Genomic DNA, 21,919 nt, shown 5'->3' with positions numbered 1-21,919 from the left:
ATTAAGTAGATACATAAAAAAAAAGTTCAAAGAATCAGGGCTGTGTTTCCCAAAAGCGTTGTAAGACTTGGTTTTAAATAGCTATACTTAACCATTCAGGCAGCCATCAGTAGCAACACTACCGAGCTGGACACTGTAAAATGTCTTGGCAGGAACCTAAAAATGTGTAAAAATATTATTAAATATGACTGAATCAACTAAATTTAGATACACCAGCATAAGTAATTTCTAAGAATCAGGGCTGTTTCCCAAAACCATTGTAATCCTAAGCAGATCATAGAGACCACTGCTATCAGTTTTTCTAGGCTTGACGCTTGGGAAATGCAGCCCAAATCAAGTAGAAATTCCTTCTTAAACTGAGCAATTTTATTTTTCACAGTGTGTGCCAAAAGGAATAGCATTGTTTCAGTCGGGGAAAGGGTAGAATTTAAGCAATTTACCCGTTATAAGAAAACATAATTATTATGGTGGAAAATTCATATGAATTTGTGCAATGTGATTTGCAGCAAAAAGTATGATTTATTATTTTTTTTATGTATGCATGACAGTCCAAACTTAAGCGTCAGTGGGGTGTGAGCAGATGGTATAAAAGTGTATGAATGTGACTGTACAAATTAGTCACCAGTTTGCCAAAATATAAGTTTACATAACTGTATAATATGTAATTGGCAAAATATTTTGTTTATTTTAAGTTGAGTATATTTAAGTATATTTGTTTACATTCACTATTAACTGTTAATGCAAACCTGTATTATGTCAAGATTAAGAACTAAAGTAGAAAACAAACAGGAATATAATGATACATTAAAAATCATGCAAAACAAAATCATTGTGAGAATATGGTTAAGACAAATATATTTATTGATGTAAAATCAGGCCGTGAGTTTAAGGTAAATTCAGTTATCAATTGCAATACTTCATATGTGGTGTATAAACCCTTTTAGGGCTGACGTCACAATTACATCACAGCACTAGCTGGAAGCAAAACAAAGTGAAAACTGGATTAGCCAGTTTGCTGATGACACAGTATTTCAGTATTCAGTATTTTTGAAAAACAAATTTGAAGTACCAAAAATAATTAGATATATTGAGGAATTCACTGGTGTTTCAGGCCTAAAAATGAATCTAGATAAATCTGTATTATTTCCCCTCAAAGATGCTCCTCTTCAGAAATAGAGAACATTCCAGTTCAAAATAAATTAACATATTTAGGTGTAATAATTTGTAAAAAATGAAAAACAAAAGAGTCAGTTAAATTTTGAACCAATTATTGAGAAAACTAAAAAGAAATTGAATTTGTGGTTAATGAGGGACATCTCAATATTTGGGAGGGTATTATTGTCAAAGGCGGAAGGTATATCTGGATCTGTCTATACGTCATAATCTGGTTTGTCCATTAAAGTTAACCTTTTCAAATAACAATCGCGGTCCTAGACAGTGCATCTATACCTTACATATGCAGGTAAAATTGGAATTTCTCCAGTTATTATTAAAAAACAAGATAAACAGACTTCATAGCTAGCGTTAGTGAAGCGGTCAGTGGAATCTTTCTGCCTCCAGCTAAGCTCCGCCCACAGAAAAACATCCCAATGTTTACTAACAGAAAAAGGGTAACATAGGTTGGAGTGTCCATGTGGTTGTTTTTACATAGGGATGACTATAAGGACATTAAAACTGAGATTAGCAGAACATAAGAATGCTATACGAATCTGTAATCCTCAATGTCCCATGGCCTTATAGAGATAAAAATCATGGTAACCCCAGTAGCTACCCAGTAAATAGTGGGTATAGAGCATATTCCGAGGTCAATAAGAAGAGGAGATAGGATAAAAAGTTTACAACAGAGAGAGTCTTTCTGAATTTACACTTTGAAAGCAACACAATTTCCAGGTTTAAATGGGGAATTGGATTTTTCTTTTTTCTTTTTTTGTTTAAATGAACTCTGAGTGTGTTTGTAAATTGACATCCTGATGAAGGCGAGTTAGCCGCAATGCGTCGGTGCACAAATGTGTTGTTTTTAAATTCTAAAGCCATGTGAATAAAGGCTTTTTAATTTTTTCACTACTCGAGTGCCTTAGATTTATGAGTATTTTGAGGAATATAATGATATTTGAGATTGAGATCTGTCTGTCCGCCTGTTTATACTCAGTGTGGTGGCTCAAAGATTCCTTGCGATTCCCCCCAGACTGTTTCTCAGAGTGTGGGGTCATACAAGGGTGAGCTCTCACTACCTCCGAAGGTTATTCAGAAGTCACCAGCATTCACCAGTCTTGAACTAGTGTGGGGTTAGTGCTCAAGATGACCAGTGACTTCACAAGGCCCCTCCCTGTAGGTTTGAGGATAAGCCCACCCCATCCCACAACCCCCACATACTCTGTCCCCTCATTGTAAATGACCTATTAAAGAACACAACACCATGGTAAACAAGATGAATAGCTTTTTTTCCAACCCATCTCACACCAATCAAGGCTTTCTGTTTGAACCCCCTTTCTTAAGTCTATTAGATCATGTTAATTTATTAAAGTCAAACCGAAGAATTAAAATGGTCATTTATCACTGCTCTCTTTGTGTGGGCTTAATGGTGGCACATGGTGTAAGGCCTGCAATTTGTTATTCTCTCCTTTTTGCTCTTAATGTTATTTTCTTTTTAAGCCATTTTGTGGGGTAAACATGAAAATAAATCAAGTTGCACTCAGTTTTTATGTGGCATAACTGTCTGATAATAATACATTTTATACATTTTTATACACTTTGCTCAATCATTTCGGTGTTATTGACGGTATACACCCAAGTACACCAAAAAATGTAATTTATGTCATCCTCCCGTTATTCCAAACCTATATTTCTTTCTTTTTTTATTGAACACAAAAGAAGATATTCTGAAGAATGTTGGTAACCAAAGAGTTTCATTTTCAAATTTACTACTGTATTTTTTTCCCCCATCATAATGGAAGTCAATGGGAACATCAACTGTTTGCTTACCAACATTCTTCAGAATGTCTTTTTTTATGTTTGACAGAAGAAAATAAGTCATACAGGTTTAAAATGACATTGAGTAAATTATATAATTTTAATTTTTGGGTGGACTATCCCTTTCATTTAATTTGTTGTTTTTATTTTTTCTGCCTCTTTTAACCTCCATCTTGTTGCTTTTGCCACCTTATCTCTAAGTTAATCAGCCACACACTCTTTCTTACACACTAACAAACACACTCACAGTCAGAGCTGTCAGTGAGCCAAACCGTATGCAGTAATCCCTTTGTATTCACAAACCCATCCAGACAAACATTGTCTCCCAGCCACTTTCCACCCCCGGCACACCAGACCTAGGCCACCTGCTAACTCTACATCATCCACACAAACACAAACCAAAGGATGAAGACCAACAAGTTTGTGTCAGTGTGTGATTTACTCTAACATATCTCTCTGACACACGTGCATGTTCTGAATTGTCTTTCTATTAGGAAACTGGTAACCCTTGTGCAAATACTCTCCTTCCAGTCTGTTCTTCTTCTCTACACTCCACTCATATGTTCTCCAAATCCTCCACAAATCCCCCTCACACAAGCTGAGATGATAAGTGATCCTCTTCTGTTGTCGCTTAGAGGAGACAATGCTCAACAACTGTGTTCCACATCATCAATCTCAGAGCACATCCATCACACTAACAAAAGATGAAGTGAGCAGGGGGCTATGTTTGTGAAATGTCTGTTTGCTTACTCTCTTCTGCTCTTTTCTATCTTTAACCTCCATTTTTTATTCAAACCTCTGCTTTCTCTTGAGTCAAAAAACCCACAGAGATGCAAGTGCAATTGGAGCACAGAAACTGAGGAGTGGGAGTGATTTTATGGAATTGTGATGACAGGAATCCTTCAGTTTTAGATATCCATCGTTGTTCATCTGTTTTCCAGCAGGAAGCTCTAAAATTGTACTATGCTTTGCTTTTATTGCATTACTCGCTGCTTTAAGTCCAATATAAGATCTCTCAAACTAACTTTTGCCTGCTTGTCGATTTAAATTAGGTGCAGTCAGCACAATTTTTAACCAACAAGTTTCTGTGGCAACATAAAGACATGGTGATCAAAGCTCTAAGCAATTCCAAATGGATGTTCTTGACGTGTGTTATATTAACAGACACAGAAGCTACTAATTATATCAAACTGACAATAGGAACTGAACAAAACATGCAATAAAAATATCTAGGAATATTAAAACTGTTTTGTAAAACCAACCATCTGAACGGGTAAAACAGGTTGCTTATTCAAAGGCTCTTCATGTTCCTTGTTAAGTTTCTAAATGTCAGAGCATCAGGTCTCACTAGCTGGTTTAAATATCTGGAACAGGTGTTCATAGCTATAATCCTGTTGGTCTTCCCAGGACATTGTCATCTTAACTTGAGGTGGTCTACAACAATCTCGGCTGGATCTGACCCTACACAATTTACCCATGGCATGTCCTTGTGTTTTCAAAAACCTAAACCTAAAATTTTGATTTGAAATGTAGCCATTGCTTACTAAAAATTTCAACAAAACCTTCATAGATTGAGTGTGTGTGGTTCAACAAGTCAGATTCAAATAACATGATCTTTTTGCTTGTACTCACCAGTTTATGTGAACATAGGTTTTATGGCAAAAACAGCCATGTTAATCACTTTTAAAGTCATTCCTTCTTAGTGTTTTAAAGTAAAAGCATCCAAATAAAATTATTTGAGTAAGAGGGTTTTGAGGCTTTTTTCTCTGTTTCAGCCAATCATGAAGCAGTATGGTCTATTCAGGTTAATTGTGTGTAAACCCACCAGCCCCCTCCCACAAACAGGCTGAGGATTAACAGGTTAATTGTTTATTGTGTTCTATTGTCACTCAAATAAAGAATTACAATTATTCTTACTGTGTGAATACATAACAAGCTACAGATCTTGTATTTATCCAACACTGATGCTTTAAATAAGATATTCTGTTGCCAGGTTTGGCTTGGTAACACATGTCAAAGCGTCATCTTTCAAGCAGTGATTACATGTCTATATTTGCAAATAGCCCACACTATCTCTAATGAATCGAGTTATTTGAGCAAAAGTTACAAATAAAATGCACAGGAAATAGGCCTATGTTTATATCAGCTTTGTTAGCACGCATAAAAAAGACATTTTTGATACAATGTGATTTTTTGTTTAATTTGAATGCAAATTAGCTCTATCTTTAGGTTCTAAATTAGTTGAAGCATAACTGCAACAAACGGAACTGGAACACATGAAATTACTATATACACTGTTATTAATAAACAGGGGTGCCGTAACGGGGCTGTGGGGGGTCTTTACTGAGACGTTTCAGAACATGTAAACACGCCAGGAATGGTGGCGTCAAGAATCGCTGGAACAGCTTTTGAACTCTTTAAATGAACCGATTCGCCAAAATGAGATGAAATTTCTGGAAAACCGACTGTCTACTACCACCATGTGGTGTAGAGATGAACAACAAGCCGGTTATTAGAAGGCTTGTGTATGACCCACTCCGGCACCCGTAGAGTTACCGTGAAGCTAGACGTGTATTTGCAGCATTGTTGTTATGTAGTTTCATCAGAATCGGGAAATGCGAGTGTTTTCAGCTTCACGCAGAACTCATCGATATCTAGTGTTCCTCATCCGACTCACTTTTAATCCTTACTAATGTGTTCGCGGCATAATGTCGTCAAATTTGATGTTAGAGTTCGTAAATCAATCGATGATGAACAAGGAAGCGGGGGATATTTCCATCGATCAGGATGGAGAGTGGGGTAAGATACGCTCTCTAGAAATATCCATCACTGCGCGTGCTGCTCGCGATAAACGCCAAATTCTGTATTTAACTTACTTCTAGAAAAGTGTCTGTACGTAAAGTGTGTCTTTATGGAGCGATTTATATAGTAATTTTCCATTTGCTGTAACTTAGATAACTGATTGGTGAACCTGTCTCCCACTCATCGATCCGCCGTGTTGTTTTAATGGCTTCAATTTGAGGATAATGTAGTAGAATCAAGAATATAAACATGATAAAACTGTGAACTTCGTTTATTTAACTATCATTACACATTTATTTTGGATTATACTTTGTTTTCATGTTCATATAATATTTATATTCATATTTATTCGTATATCGTATTGTGAATACACATTAGTAAATTACAGCGTTTCAATTAGGGTTTGGATTAACATATAAAATAAACTGGAATTGAAACCAAATTATTTGTTACATAACACCTCAGTGTGGATGGTTGCAGGCAGTATGACCTGGTTACAAACCCACAACTCAAAAGAAGATTATGCTATTGATACATTTTTGATTTCCTGTCTTGCTCTCTTGCTTTCAGCACTTGGTTTGTTGGCTTTGCTGCTTTGTTTTGCATCAATCTGCCTTTGGTCATACTTAAATTCACAACAGTGTCTTTTACTTGTGTAGATATAAGTTTGTTTGATGAGCTGGAAGATCTTGGGGATGCTGATGAGCTTCTGGAGGCTCTGGTGGAAAGTGTAGGCTATGTGAGTCAAACCCCTGCAAAGACAATCTGTCAAAATGTGTTGCATGTTTATCAAATATGGGTTTAATTTTATTTTTTCAAATTGCATTTTGAAAATCAGATTGCGTCTTCTAAAGACTAACAAGTTTGTTATTGCTTTTTTTTGGTTTGACAGTAGCTTTAACCAGAGATTTGTAGAAAAATGTAAGCAATTTAAGCATTTTGGATCTGTTCTCTGTTAGGACACCTCTGTTCCTGACCTGAACTTTGACATTGAGCCACCAGTGTGGAACTCGGATGGCTGGAGAAAAAATTGTAGCCCTCGATCAGGTACTAATTTTAAGTTTTCAGTGGACTGGACAATCTTTTTAAATGTTCCTAAATGTCTATAGCAGCAATAAATAACTTGATATTTCTGAGAATTGTTTCAAGTATAACCAAAGCGAAATGTATGAAAGCATTTCTATCCTTTTTCTCTCTATCTGCTCTCACAGATGTAACCGTGGACTCACTGTCACCAAACCACACGCTCAGTTCAGTGTCCTCACCAGCATCAGTGGAGCCCCACTCGCCGTGCTCCACACACGTGAGTCAAACTCCACCCCAGAACAAATACGCAGTCCTTCAGCATTTCTACTCACTGAAATTTGCATCTTATTTGTCAGGGAGTGATTTGAAAAATTCAGTGGTTTTTGACTCAATCACAGAGAAACTAACCTGCACACAAATATTTTTTTTTACATATCAATATGCAAAGATATATGTAATAGTTAATGAGACACAAAATTGTATATTTGACGTTTCTTATAATATAATGTGTATTATAAGGTACATCAAATATAATATTTTTTTATACAATTTTAAATAAAATCTGTTTTATTTAATTTATTTTTTGTTGTATACACACAAAAAAAATTTTTTTGTCTTTATTGACTTAATCAGTCAGAGGTGCAGATGGAGTGTGTTTGAGCGTCACTGATCCTGCCAGCTGCTGTAGTTCAGAGATCAAGAGGGCAGACACACACATACACCCATGTGAATTAGGTGTCTAATTAAGACTCCAGTGTGATAATGAATGTCTTAATCGGCTCTCGGCACAACATCAAACTAATTAATCAGTCTCACATTGAGAAGTGTCCAGTTGTATTGTGTGATATGTGTGTTAAAGTGTCCCTTTCAAGGTTTCAAAGAACTATAATGTATGATGCAACATCCTGCAAAGGGGCATATACATGTACAGGAAGGGGCGTATAAGTTTAACTATTTTTAACATGTTTAAAGAAACATGACTGGTAATAACTAGCAAGGCAATGATTGATTACGCATTAAAACAAGGTAGTAGTGGGTGGTATCACTGGTGTTCTGAAGGTATTTATGCATTTATTTTTCAGTCGTTTGATATGTGCAAAGTCTGCAAACAGTTAAGTAATGATACGTAGACTTCTTGACCATCTGGATTCACACCCCAGGATTCCCATGCTTGAGTGCACTTTCACTTCTCTTTTCTTCTATGTAAGGGCACTGACGGGCTTTCATGATATTCCTACCTTATGCTGCTATACTCAATAATTTATTTTTTTCTTATTTTCTATATTCATTTTTTTTAAGGATGAGGCACTGTCTCCAGTCTCCTGGCATTCTCAGCCCTCTCCGCTGTCTGTCTGCTCTGACTCAAGCGGCTTTGCTGAGGCACCTGCTGAGACAAAGCCTTCCAAGAGGACCAGTCAGTCAAAAGGTAGGTGAAGTACTTTTTTTTTTTTTGAATCATTTGTCTTTAATCTGTAATAAGATGATACATTTGTTCACATAGCAAAGCCTCTCCAACCAGCGAAGAGGCCCATTCAGCTTAGCCCCAAGGTTTCCATTCAGCCTAAACCACTCATTACCGCGGTGCCCATCTCCCATGCTGCAGCCCCCCTTCAGACTAAGACCATCATCATCCAGCCTTTTCAGACTGCAGTTCTGCCTGTAATAAAACCTCCACCAGTCACCATTCAACCAGCACCCCCTACAGGTAATGAAAAAACCCATTCTACCACACTTTAATCTGATAAAGTCTGATTTGTAATAGGAAGTCTTGGTATGTTTGATCACTTTTATTACTTTTGTTGATCACGTTTTTGTTGCAAGTTGAAATGAGTGGTGTATTTTAGGTTGTGTTGCAGCCCTCGCTGCATGCTTATAAAAAACCAGCAGATGGCACTATGCATCAATTTTTGTTTGTGCTATTGGTTGGGGTCTCATTTTAAAGTCTATCTTCAGGCAGACAGGGTATTGTTCTTGAACTGCTTTATGTCAGTGCAGTCTGCCTTGTTGCTTGCCCTAGAAAAAAGCAGAATCAAAGTAGATGTGAATGACTGATCATTTTTGAACCGCCAATCACCCTTTGATTTCTTGATGCTGGTTTTTATGTGACATTTTTACGTTACGGTTAGTTGTTGCTATTTGTGATGAGTGTACTGCAATATTGCAACTCCATTTGGTATAGGAGTTTGTCTGTTACGCTAAAAACAGTTGTTCAATCAATTGAAAATTTGCTCAAGAATTGTAGGTCAGCCCCTTGAGAAGTTATATGACTCAGCTTATTGTAATAATTTGTTAAGACTGACTAATAATATAGTTTCCGACCCTAATCATGTCCTGCATAATGAGTTTGAATTATTACCATCAAACCAGAGGTACAGAGTTATACAAGATATAATAAAGTTAGGCTGAAACACTCTTTTGTGCATCAGGCAATCCTGGAGTTGAATAAGAAACTTAATCTAAAATCAAGAGTATTGTGAACATGGTGTGGTTTTATAAGTGTAGTAAAAGGGTAAGGACCTTACCGTAAGGTATAATGTAATGTTTAAGGATGTGTAATGTATAATGTGTTTTGTTTCTGTGTGGATGAAGTGTATGTTGTTGTTTAAAGGATGTTGATTGTTAGTAAATATAGATAGATAAAATTTCAGACCCGTCTGACAATAAAGTGCTATATCATCATATCATATATAATTTGATAACATATTTGCTGATTATTTGCCTCAAACAAAATACTTAATCTAATATTTAGTGCCATGAACTTTGTAAACTTTGGGAATTGCTATATTTTGTAACTGAAATACTGTCTTTAATATCATGTGCAAAGACATGATAACCATAGTACCATAATAACAAAATGCATACGATTTATTATTATATTATTAAAATTAATAATAAATAAAATAATAATTATTATTTTAATATGATACAATATTATTTTGGTATAAGATAATGTTCTAAAATTGTTATAAAATAAAATGCATACTATATATATTTTAGTGCTGTCAAATCAGTTTATTGCGATTAACAGATTCCAAAATAAAAGTTTGTTTACATAATGTGTGAACTCAACATTATATACAAAATCTGTGTGAAAATCAACACTGACTGCACTAAGAAAGAATGTGCCAATGTAAACGTACAAATAGAGGAATTAACAGTCGCCAAATTAATTCACATATATATATATATATAAGATATTTGTATGTTTAAATTTGTGCTTTCATTCTTAGTGTAGTCAGTGTTGATTTATTTTGATTGCGCACAATAGGAAAAAGATTTCTGAGTTCTGATGAAATGGGTGACTCTGTTTAATTGCTTGAGTGTTAAACTATGGCTGTTAGTAATCCGCGAGCTTCAGTATCCATTTCCTCATGCGTAGTATAAACATTTACCTCACACACCTGGAAACACGAGTGGAGCAGAAGGCAAGAGCAGCCTGAATTGAAATCTTATCCTGTACCCATCTTCTCTGAAACACTAGAGACTTGGTACTCCAGTGTGTCCAAACAGTCACTTCTCATTCAATTTTTGAGAACTGTATGACCTGTTTCTTAGAATAAGGCATTGTGTCTCGGTGCAGTTTGGTTTATAAATGGCACAAAGCACTATTTGTAATTTTCTTTTTTCTCGTTTTCTTAGTAGGAGTCCTTTGAGAAAAGAGAGAGCCGCCACAAGCTGCTTATATATGTATTGAATCCATTTGTGCGAAAGCTTGTGGAAGTGCACTTTGAACAGATTGCGTTCTGCTACAGTAATTATTTTCTAGCTAACCGCAGGGTTTTGATGCAAGGTTAATTGTAGTTTGTTGGGAGACTGATGGGTAAGTCAGTGGGTGGCTGAGAGAATGGAAGTCGTTCGGAATGACCCCTGCTGGGGAGCCACCGCACATTCCTCTCATTTAACTCAACACCAACAGCAACCCGTCACGCCTGACAAATTGTGTTTGTCCATGTTACCTGGAGGTGACATGTTTGGCTCTAAGTGAAGGATGGTGCTTAGCACAACTGTTTCCTTTTTTTTTAAACAACTGTTTATTGAATTTTATTCTGTGGAACAGTAGTGCAAAACAAAAAGCAGCTGTACAAATTTAGAACCCACATCAACCCATCCCACCTCTTGGTAGACTTAAAAAAAAAAAAGAAATATTTCCGTTTTTGTTTAAAACTGTTTTTTTCTCTACTTATGGCTATTGTACCAGTTTATGCTGTGGAAACTTTACTTTCAGAGTGTTGAGATTAGTGATTTGTAAAATCCGTAGTGAAGAAAAATAGCAACAAGTGGGACTCAACACATTTCTTAATTTGAATGGTGAAGTGTATAAAGAGTGTATGCTTCTCTTGCAGGTCAGCGAATGCTGCTATCTCAGGCTACTCAGGTTGTACAGCTTCAGACGCCTCAGGCGGTGCCCACGCATGTAGTCACAGTGCCAACACTGGCTCAGGACAGATCCGTCTCTGTTGTTGCACCGGTAACAGCATCTCCTGTGGTTGCCATGACACTGCAGAATTCCACCCCTGAGGATGATGTAAGTTTCTACATGACCGCAAAACACTGGGTATTAAATTGGTTAAGGGTGCTTTTGATGTATTTTGTGACTTCTAAATCATCACTGCATATAGGTTCCAGTCAACTGTCATTCAGCTAGTTCAACAGAGTTCAACAAGCTCAGTTTTTATATTTTTAGCAGCAGAGCTAATGTTCTGACAGCTTGCATTGCTGCAGTTTTAAGATGGCACAATCTCTAAAAAATTGTGTAAGATTGCTAAACCAATTTGTTTATGGCAACTCGCCAACTAGTTTTTTTTTTTTTTTTTTTTTTCTAAGTATCCCAATATAGTGTGCAATTCTCCCAGGTCCAGATCTGCATCAAGAAAGAGCTGTTATGAGGATTCAGTTTTTCAGAAAGCCAGATGCTTGACAGTGAAAGTAAAAGACTTCGTGGTATTCAATGTAAAATTTGTTTTTTGGTGTCAAATGACAAGAAGAGCAGCAATTTTGTTGAACGGCAATGGACTGATGTACAAGCCAACATGATTTGCCTTGGCTTGTAGATTAGATGGCAAATGTGGTTTGCAGTCATAATAATCTCTATGCAAACATTCACTGAAGTGTTTGCAAATATTTCAGTTTTTATAGCAATAACTTTTGCATGGTCTCATTGTGAATGATCTGTAATGATCTTCAAGAGGAATTTTAAATATCAGCTGTCAGTGAAGTTATGGTTACAAAAACTTGCTCTCATCCGGAGAACCTTGTTACAGAACATTTTGGCCTGATAATTCACTTTGGGCCCACATACCAAAAAACCATCAGCCACTTTTTGTAATAATATAGTATTTTTTCAAGTTGTGGTGATTATACACTAATATTCATGATTAAATAATTAGTTACACTGTTACACTAATGTTCAAAAGTTTGGTGTAAGATTTGTTTTGTTTGTTTTTAAAAGAAGTCTCTTACACTCACAAAGACTGCATTACATTTTTTTTTTAAATATTACAATATAAAATACAATACAATATATTACATATAATACAATATAACAATAATTTTCTACTTGGAGTATTCTTTAATATTATCAAAAAATTATAAATGTCTTTTGTTGCCTCTGATCTATGTAAAGCATGTTTGCCAAATAAGTTTTAACCCCCCCCCCCCCCCACACACACACACAAAAACTGGCAAAGAAATTATATTGTAACAGTAACTTGTAATTGTGATAAAAGATTATTTTTATTTAGACGTTTAATGTGCTATTTCAGTATGCAAGAAACTCAGTAATGGTACTGCATCTCAGTAATACTTAGTATAGCATCAGTCTTTAATTCTAGTGGATTTGCTCAAAGCTTTACGACTGCTGCTATATTTCCTCTCCCAAAATTTTAATTGATTGACATCCCCAAAAAGTGTGACTGTGCAGTACTTTCATTGCTTTGTTTGTTTGGGTGTCTCGACATGGCAACACTGGCTCGACCAATAGCATGAGTTTGGGGTGGGGCTTTCCTGTTTTCCTTACAGTAGAATGGGGTGATTTGGAAACCTGTTTGATAATAATAGTTATAGTTTAATAGTGCTAGTTGTGTGAATTACTCACTGCGACTTTAAATAAATATGGAGACCACGAAATATAGAGAGTGAACTTGAATGACCATGGATCTGGTCTTACTTTGATAGTATTTACTCATCAAATGGTTTCTTAATCAAAAGCATGTGTTCTTCCATATGTGCTGTCCTGACATCAGCGAAAAGCCCTGCCCAGATGTGAGAAATTAGACTCTGTTTATAGTTCAGAGAGGAGGAGGGGGTGTTATTGTAGAAATAGGAGAGAGACACACATTAGGACCCCTCTAGGTGAGAAGAGCACGTATTGCTATAGTAAAGATAATGTTGGATAAAGAGGCAAAGAAGGGACCCCTATTACATATTGTATCAAATTGAGTGATGCATTTTAAACAAACATACAGAACCATATTGATGTATTTAAGTACTTCTACGATGCTTACATTTAAAAAGTTACTAGAATCTTAAGTTGTCTTATAATGTACCATATAAAGGTGTTTATTGTATTTTGTCCCCTTTTTACAAAAATATTTTGAGATCAAACAATAATTGGCAAACCCCCTGCAGTACTGCTGTGGACTCCCTGGGGGTCGTGAAGCTTGTTGAAAACCCCTTTTCTGTGGCAGTAATAGTAGATTTCTGAAGAATCATATGACAAATTCAGCTTTGCCATCACAGGAATAAATTACATTTTGAAATGTATGAAAATGGAAAGCAGTAATTTTAAATTGTAAAAATATTTCATAATATTATTGTTTTTATCTTAGCATCAGTCCCTGTGTCCTTAGTTACAGACCAACAGTGAGCTCATTATTTTCCATTAAAGTATTTGTTCCGACATACTGTAGATTCAACTGACCTCAGATTAATTAAATAGAGTTCAGGATTAGTCCCAAATTCCTGTGCATTTAGTGCTGTCTTTTCCACATTGGGGGCTATTACAGCTTTCATTGCCAGCTCTTTTGAAATTCTCTGAATTAAAAAAAAACAAAAAACAGAGCACCTATGTGTACATAAATTTGGTTCATTTGTAGATTGATTGGCATTGATTGGGAGAGAACAGTGAGGGAACAGACCTCCATAGAAGTACTGATAAACACGGGCCGTGTAGTAAAAACATTTCTGGGTAATGTCAGGAATTACTGCTAAACATCAGACTTTTTAACAACAGTTGTGTGCGGAATCACAGTCAGCCAGATAAAACACCTTTCAAATGTTTTAATTCATGTCAACCATCGAGTTGTTAGACTGTGAAATGTAGATTTTTATTTTTTTTTATATATACAGTTTTACTCATTGTTTATGTCTTTAGATGAAAATGTGCCTTAAATTTAGTCCGTATTTCATCATGTAATATTATTTGACACGTGGCAAATATTAAATTTAGTCAAAAAATACAATGCTTCATTTAGTGACTATCTAAAATGACACGAATGTTCAAGAATGTGGTCATGTATAAACATTGAAATCATACACAGCATGTGGAAATTGAGCATGTGAAAGTATTCGCTATTGTTAAGACATTGCTTTATTGTGAAGTCTTCTTGCTTTGCGTGTTAGCTTCTAGCATATTGGTTTACATGTTTTTAAGACCGTTTAGAATATAAAACTATACACACATTTTAATGGTATTTGCATATTCACACCATCAGCATTTTTAGGATGGATGGGGGGGGGGGGGGGGGGGTTCTCCTTTGTCCACTATCATCTCAACAGTTTTTAGCGTGTTTAGCTACAGGTTATTTAGACTGCACCAGACAGCCAGCTCTTTAACCTCCTGTCTGTAGGCAGACTCGTCACCGTCCTGGAAGAGGCCGATGAGTGTGGTGTCGTCTGCAAACTTCAGGAGCTTGACAGACGGGTCTTTTAGAGGTGCAGTCGTTGGTGTACAGAGAGAAGAGCAGTGGGGAGAGAACACAGCCCTGAGGGGCACCAGTGTTGGTGGAGCGGCTGTTTGACATGAATTTCCCCAATCTCACTAGTTGCTGCTTATCTGTCAGAAAGCTGGTGATCCACTGACAGATAGAGCTAGGGACAGAGAGCTGGATTAGTTTGGTCTGGAGGAGTGTAGGGATGATGGTGTTGAAGGCCAAACTAAAGTCCACAAACAGGATCCTTACATAAGTCCCTGATTTGTCCAGGTGTTGCAGGATGTAATGTAGTCCCATGTTGACTGCATCATCCACAGACCTGTTTGCTCGGTAAGCAAACTGCAGGGGTTATGCAAATAGCATAACCTCTCATAATTCTTCATTAATTCTTTTCTGATGACTAAATCATAACCTACAAGAGGTGACTATTCAATTCATCGTCTAATGCATATCAATTGATTAACTTAAAAAGCACAATGTATATAAGTGTAAATAATTTAATTGTCTTCATAGCTCCATTGTAGAAGTTACAAAGAAGATCGCAACTATTTTAATGAAACTATAACACTAATAGCCTGTTATAGGCACACTTGGTTCACTTGGTTCTTATTGAAATGTCACAATTTCTGTTATCCTAATCTTGGCCTATGTGCCAGTATCTTAATCATGGCCTATGTGCCAGTAATTTCCATTAGTTTTAATGTACAGTGCAGTGCAAATGAAGGCATAAAACATTAATTTAATTAATCTTTTAATCAAATGAGTTCAACTAAATTTTTTGGCAAACAAATGGGTTTACTATTAAAAATGAAACATGGAAGAAATGGCGAATTGTGTGATTTATTATTTTAAACTAATTTTGTAATTGTAGTAAGTTAGTAGTAGATAAACAGAACCTTTATTTTGACGGGTTGCCATGAAGTTTCTGTAGCCTATGTATATGATATGATAACGATCGTTTTACTCAAATGAAACGGTCAAATGCCCATGAAGTAACTCTCAGAGCAGTTCTGGGGATGTTGTCCATGTATTTATGTCCTTATTTAGTGAGACGGCAGATGCTGAAAACATTGCGAACCTCGCGCTCTTCAGTGTGTGTGTGTTAATCAAAACCGCACGTCTGTGCCATTCACACATACAGAGACATGCAGAATTCATATTTAAATAGTCTTTTTGCGGCTTAATGTTTACAGATACTAGTCCATAGTCGATTTAAGTGTACTGACCTACTTCTGACTCATTCATCCAAACTTTGGCAAATTCCGTGACATCAGGCGTTATACAGTAAATTCTAGGGCTGGTCCGAATACCATTTTTTGAGCTTCGAGTATTCGGTAGTGATCAACATCGAATATTCGAAGCTTCGGTGGGAGGGGGCTGAATATATTCTTATCTCTAATAAAGGCAGGAATCTCTCTGTGTGTGTCTGTCTGTTGCATTTTTATGTCGAGAACCGTTCATCCAACTGCTGGGGACGCAAGGGAGTGCAAAGTCGCATTTTTGTGTAATATGGATACAGGCAAGTCGCAACACATTCAGAATGAATAAAACTTTAATAAATGACAGAACAGCACAAGCCGAAAGCCGGGCGCTACATGCGGCCCGGGCAGGGTTTATATTATTTAAGAACGAACACTGCACTATAATACAAAACAATAACAGGTCTGTTAGAGCAATACTTTAAATAAGGTATAGCCCAACATTTATCAAACAAACAAATAACTCCCAAATTAGCAGCACAGTAAGGCGCCGTAAAGGGTAGGCTATTTAAATAAAAGAACGAAAAATGAATTAACGAAGTTCAACGAATTGTAATAAATAAAGAACACGGCAGCAGCATACTTTCAATAAAATCACACATTTTAATTAACGAACAGTTTAAATAAAATTAAACGAATTCCCTTATAGAATAAAAACATTTTAATAGTCTAAATAAAATAAACAAAATATTCTTTACAAAGTAAAACTTTTAAATAAATCACTCCCAAATCGGATATTAGCAGCACATTTTTTTAAAATAAGGTAGCCTAACATTTTTCCAACAAAATCACTCTTAAATCAGAAATTAGCAGCAGAGTAACACCGACACCATAAAAGGTATGCTAGTTAAATAAAATAACAACAAATAAATTAACAAAGTTCAACGAACTGTAATAAATAAATGACAAGGTAGCATTATTTAGTGTTTAAATAAAAGAAAAAAAATCCCTTATACAATAAAACAAAATGTAATGGGCTAAATAAAATAAGCTAACGTTAGTTCACATTTCAATAAACGAACAATTTTACAAATCAAACTTTAAAATAAATAAAATCAGGTTGCAAGCTGAAGCTAGAAAAGCTATTTAGCTACACTCTTTTCAAGTTGTGTGCAAGAAAGATGAGCTTGTCTACATTTTCGGGCAAAAGCGAACTTCGGGTCTTGTAACGATGTAGCCAGCTTTTGAAAAAATGCGCTCTGACGGAGTTGAAGTGGCCGGAACGCAAAGGAGGTGTTTGGCTGCAAATGCCAGTTTAGGTTAGCGGTCACTATTTTGCTTCCACCATGCAAGCGGGCCCGACTGTACTTTTGTAGCGTCTTTTAAATATTGCTCCATCTCTTTTTTTGCGCCGTCTCCATGTTCTTCTTCCTCTTCGTCATCGGACTCCATCAGCATTAAAATCTCCTGATGTTTTTTTTTTTTTTTTTTGGTGGTGGCGCCGCAGTCTCCTCTTCTCTATGGCTTGCAGACAGCTCTTCCACATTCCGATCGGTCTGTTGCTGGTGCATATGTTCAGCCAGGCGGACAACCTATTAATTAGCATTTTCTTAGTCAAATTATGCATTGTGCACGAGATGAAGTAGTGTAGCAAAATCATCATATTAAATTACATTTAAATTATTTACTAATAATTTAATATAAAATGTTAGTCTAACCTCAATGTAGACCAGGTCCTTCTTCTCTTTAATCACGATGTTGGCGTTGCTGCAAGGGCTAGTCATTAAAGCGCGAATGAGAACCGTTTCGCAGGGATCGATGTCACGTGTTAATTTTTTTTTTTTTTTTTTTTTTTCGAATATTCGAATCTCAAAATGAAAAATCGAATGCCATCCCTCCAAACGAATATTCGAGTATTCTGGTCCAGCCCTAGTAAATTCCATTTATATGACTGGATTCCGCGATTACGTCTGCGTTTATCCCCTCGCTGAAACCATAAATTGATAACACTGAGGTGTTTTGCAACTTCAGTGTTGAGAGACAACTGATGAATGCATTTATTAGTGCGATAGTATCATTATAGTCCAGTATTTACATTGCATTATGTAGCACTTGGAAGCACCTTGAAGGCATATGGTAGGGAAAAAATAGAATACTATATCACATTGTAGCTACCTGCTCCAAATCACCAGGATATCCACCCATAACTAATTTTATTACATGCACAGAAGCATTATTCAGCACATGCCATTAAAAACGCAATGTGGCATAGCACAGTTGTTATGAATGAGCATTTACTGCTCTGGTGTTGCTCAACTGAATGGACCATGTAAAATTAATGTTTAAAACTCCCATGGTGCAGCATCCCGTGAGTTCTATTTCTGACAGTGTTAAAATGACACATTGAGTTAGATCCATATTTTATCATTATTTAGTGGATTAGTATCAGCTGTGCAACAGCCCCATGCATTTGCATTTCATTCCCATCTGCACATTTATGTGGTAGTTCATGGCCTGTGTGATTTTTATACACAGTGTTCGATGTATTCAGTTAACACAAGCTGTCATTTAGACTCGGTCGTGAACGTCTGGGCAGAAAGAGAAGCAAAACAACTTCACACATTTATAGCAACAGTTATTGTCTCCAGATACACCAATGGTTTCCTTGTAAAATCCACATTTTCTTTGCATGTTGCAATTCTGCAGGTTTCAGATTTTGTTCTAGTCTGTAATTATAAATCATCTTGTCATTTTAGAAATATACATTTCCAAAATAAGTTTCAAATGTAGACTTGCATGATATGTTTGGAGGTGTGAATAGGCTGAAGAATATCTAATGTGTTTAGCATGTAAGCAATGACTGGGTTTGATCTGACATTAAGGGGAATATGATGAAAGACTTGCCTCTGTAGCCTCAACGTCTGTCGGCTTTCAGAAAAAAAAAAAATAACCTTTTTTAGCAGAGTGCAGCCACATGTTCACTCTCTCTCCTGCTTCTGTTTTTGTCCTTTATTCTGAGCTCCAGACTCTTAGTTGGGGTATTGTACTCCTACGTGGCAAACACACACGCTTATGCATGAACTCTCACACTCATGCAGGCCACTCTATGCAGAGAGAAAGGAAGAAATGAAGTGATGTTTTTATGCATTTCATACATCTTATGTAATCGGGCTCAAGGATGAGGATTTTTTTCCTGCTTGTAGGATCATATATACATACACATTTTAATGTTGGTGTGTATGTATGTGATGTATGTTTAGAATATGTATGTATATTGTTTTTATTTAATATATAGAAACTCTCTCTCTCTCTCTCTCTCTCTATATATATATGTGTGTATGTATGTGTGTGTGTACAGTGTGTATATGTGTGTGTATATATATATATATATATATATATATATATATATATATATATATATATATATATATATATATATATATATATATATATATATATATATATATATAACATTAATGCTTATTTCTTTGGCTTTGTTTTACACACTGATATAATTAATAGTTAAAAAAAAACACCACAGTAAGTTCATTTTTAAGATTAAAAATAGGTCGGAGTTTGTTTATCTTTCCTGTTTTTTTTTCTTTTCCTGCGCTAATGTCATGATTGTGCAGTGGTAAAATGTGAAGGCCCATTGAAACTGTCACAGCTCATAGAGAGCTGTTGAGTGTGTGTGTGTGTGTGTGTATTTGTGGAGGGTTAGCACAGCTGTGGTTTAACTAGGGTTGCTTGTGGTTTGGCCTCAGAGGAGATTTTGGGTTTGAGGGGGTTTAGGAGGAATTGCAGTGCAAAAGTAAAACTGGCAGGTGGGGCAGGTGTCTTTGTGTGTGTGTGTGTGTGTGTGTGTGTGTTTATGTATGGCTGCTTGTGAGTTATTGTGGTGTGGGATGTTTGAAACAGCTGAATGCTGATGACGGTGTAGAAGATTGTATGTAATGCTTTGTTATAGCAGTTTAAGATTAATGATCTTTGGCAAGACAGTCTGTGCAGTGTCGAGCAGATTTTATTTCCATGCCCCAGTAGACTGTAGGCTGAGACTCTTTACGCTTTTCCTTTACACACTATTAGTAAACCAAAATATTACCTGACTGATTAATTGGCCAGTATTTAATTGCTCACTAAGACTGTGCTAATTTGATAAAATACAGTAATATTGTGAAAAATTATTACAATTAAAAATAACTTTTCTATTTCAATATATTTAAAAATGTAATGTATTAATGTGATGGCAAAGTTGAATTTTCAGCAGCCATTACTACAGTCTTCAGGGTCACGTGATTCTATATCATCATTCTAATATGCTGATTGGGTGTGCTGGTTAATGTTTGTTATGAAAACAGTGGTACATTTTTCAGGATGAATACATTCTATTTTATGATGAATAGAATGTTCAAAAGAACAGCATTTATTTGAAATGGTAATCTTTTGTAACCTTATACATGTCTTTGTCAGTAAATTGTAGTAAATATCTAGAAATTCTCTCTAGATATTAGATAATCATAGTATGCCTTGATTAAACTAGCAGTTACATACTAATAGGGAAGGACTATGATCTGAGCAACGCCATAATTCACCTACTTGCCACTAATAGATAGTTACATATCAGCCAAGACATAAAAAAATGGACTACTACTTTGGTGCTTTAATAGAGAATTTTTGGTCACTGTGAACTATCATTATATGGAAAGAATATGTGAAAAGATTCTGTAAAAATTATGTATTTGTGTTCCATGGAAAAATAACAACATACGGGTTTGGAACAACATGAGGGTGAGTTAAAAATGACACCATTTTAAATTGTAAATTGTTCCTTTTAATTATAGCTCCTTCAAATTGTAAATTGTTCCTTTAATTATAGTTTTGGTTGTGAATGCCATCTAGAAACTAGGATATTGCTCCAGAATGCAGATTTAGAGACTGTTTGATCTAGGTGAAGTTAAAAAAAAAAATATTCCTGAGTTTGACACTGAGTTTTTTTTTTCTCCAAAGCACTTTTCTAAGCACATAGAAATGAATAGTAAAATCTTTTTTTTTCTATTTCTCATGACACTCAGCACTGAGTAACTCACATTAGCACATCTTTCCTAAACTGGATTCCTTAGGGTGAAATAAACTGTATTTCTGAAGGCTATGCCAAACAAAGCAGCTTTCAAGCTCCGTTTCAGCAGTCATTTTAGTAGAATACTGCTATATCAGCTTTGTGAATTTGCGTAATAACCTTGAGCTACCAAATTCACAAAGGATGTGTCAGAGACTTGGTTAAATTGGTTGGTTAAAAGATGGTTTGACATGTTTTGAGCCTACTTGACTTTGCTGTTAAGGTTGCTTAAGTTGTACACGTCACTCATTTGTAATTTATCAAGTGTTGTGTGATTGACAGTTGGTTTGAATATACTGAGGTTTTGGTTAAAGGACATTCCCTCAGTCATATATGGGACTGAAATTTCATGAACATTGTTTCTACACAAATCCTCAGTACTGCTGAATTTTGGTGACCTGTGCCAACATCCACCAATTCCTCCCCTCCCGCCCGATTCGATCGCCATGGTGATGGCACCCCACGCTCTTGTAACCAAACATGTTATTCATTCCCAGGCCCTGGCCGTGGCCCGGTTCCCGGTTTTAGGAGCGCTTTCTCATGAGATGGAAGCACAAACAGACACATGGCGATCCAAGCGGTTTAATCACCAGGACTATTAGGCCACAGTCTTAAAATGGTCTGGCTGGGAGGACGGTCAACCCCACCCCACTAGTCGTCTCGGTTTTCCTTTAGTCTATTGCAGTAAAGTTCTTTTGTGCATCTTAGTCTTTCTCCTTTCTTTAGGGTGGGGTCTGTTCTCAAGACATGTTTGCTACAAGCATCTGACCCCTGGATGGTGGTTTGATTTATGTACAGACCCTGCTTATATAAGCTTAATTAACTGTTTAATTGGGTAAGAGTTTTAATCCTGTTCCAGAACATTGTTAATGTGG

The 21,919-nt window shown here is 36.1% G+C and overlaps 1 protein-coding gene across 3 annotated transcripts in view; it reads left to right on the top strand.

The window, feature by feature from the left end:
- The first annotated feature begins 5,512 nt into the window (after positions 1-5,512).
- LOC306880206 (cyclic AMP-dependent transcription factor ATF-6 alpha-like) overlaps positions 5,513-21,919 on the top strand; it is a 41,314-nt gene continuing 24,907 nt past the window's right edge. For 2 of the 3 annotated variants that reach the window (XM_079433568.1, XM_079433567.1), the window contains exons 1-7: positions 5,519-5,769; positions 6,432-6,511; positions 6,732-6,819; positions 6,984-7,075; positions 8,098-8,224; positions 8,300-8,503; positions 11,142-11,323. In XM_079433568.1, coding sequence (XP_079289694.1) covers positions 5,679-5,769; positions 6,432-6,511; positions 6,732-6,819; positions 6,984-7,075; positions 8,098-8,224; positions 8,300-8,503; positions 11,142-11,323 — 864 coding nt within the window. In that variant the 5' untranslated portion in view covers positions 5,519-5,678. Of the gene's footprint in view, positions 5,770-6,431; positions 6,512-6,731; positions 6,820-6,983; positions 7,076-8,097; positions 8,225-8,299; positions 8,504-11,141; positions 11,324-21,919 lie in introns of all 3 variants that reach the window. The other variant, XM_079433569.1, reaches the window with a different exon arrangement.

Source organism: Barbus barbus (assembly GCF_936440315.1).
Source record: "Barbus barbus genome assembly, chromosome: 14".
In the NCBI taxonomy this organism is placed as follows: Eukaryota; Metazoa; Chordata; class Actinopteri; order Cypriniformes; family Cyprinidae; genus Barbus; species Barbus barbus.
This window is presented reverse-complemented; position numbering and strand designations above follow the sequence as displayed.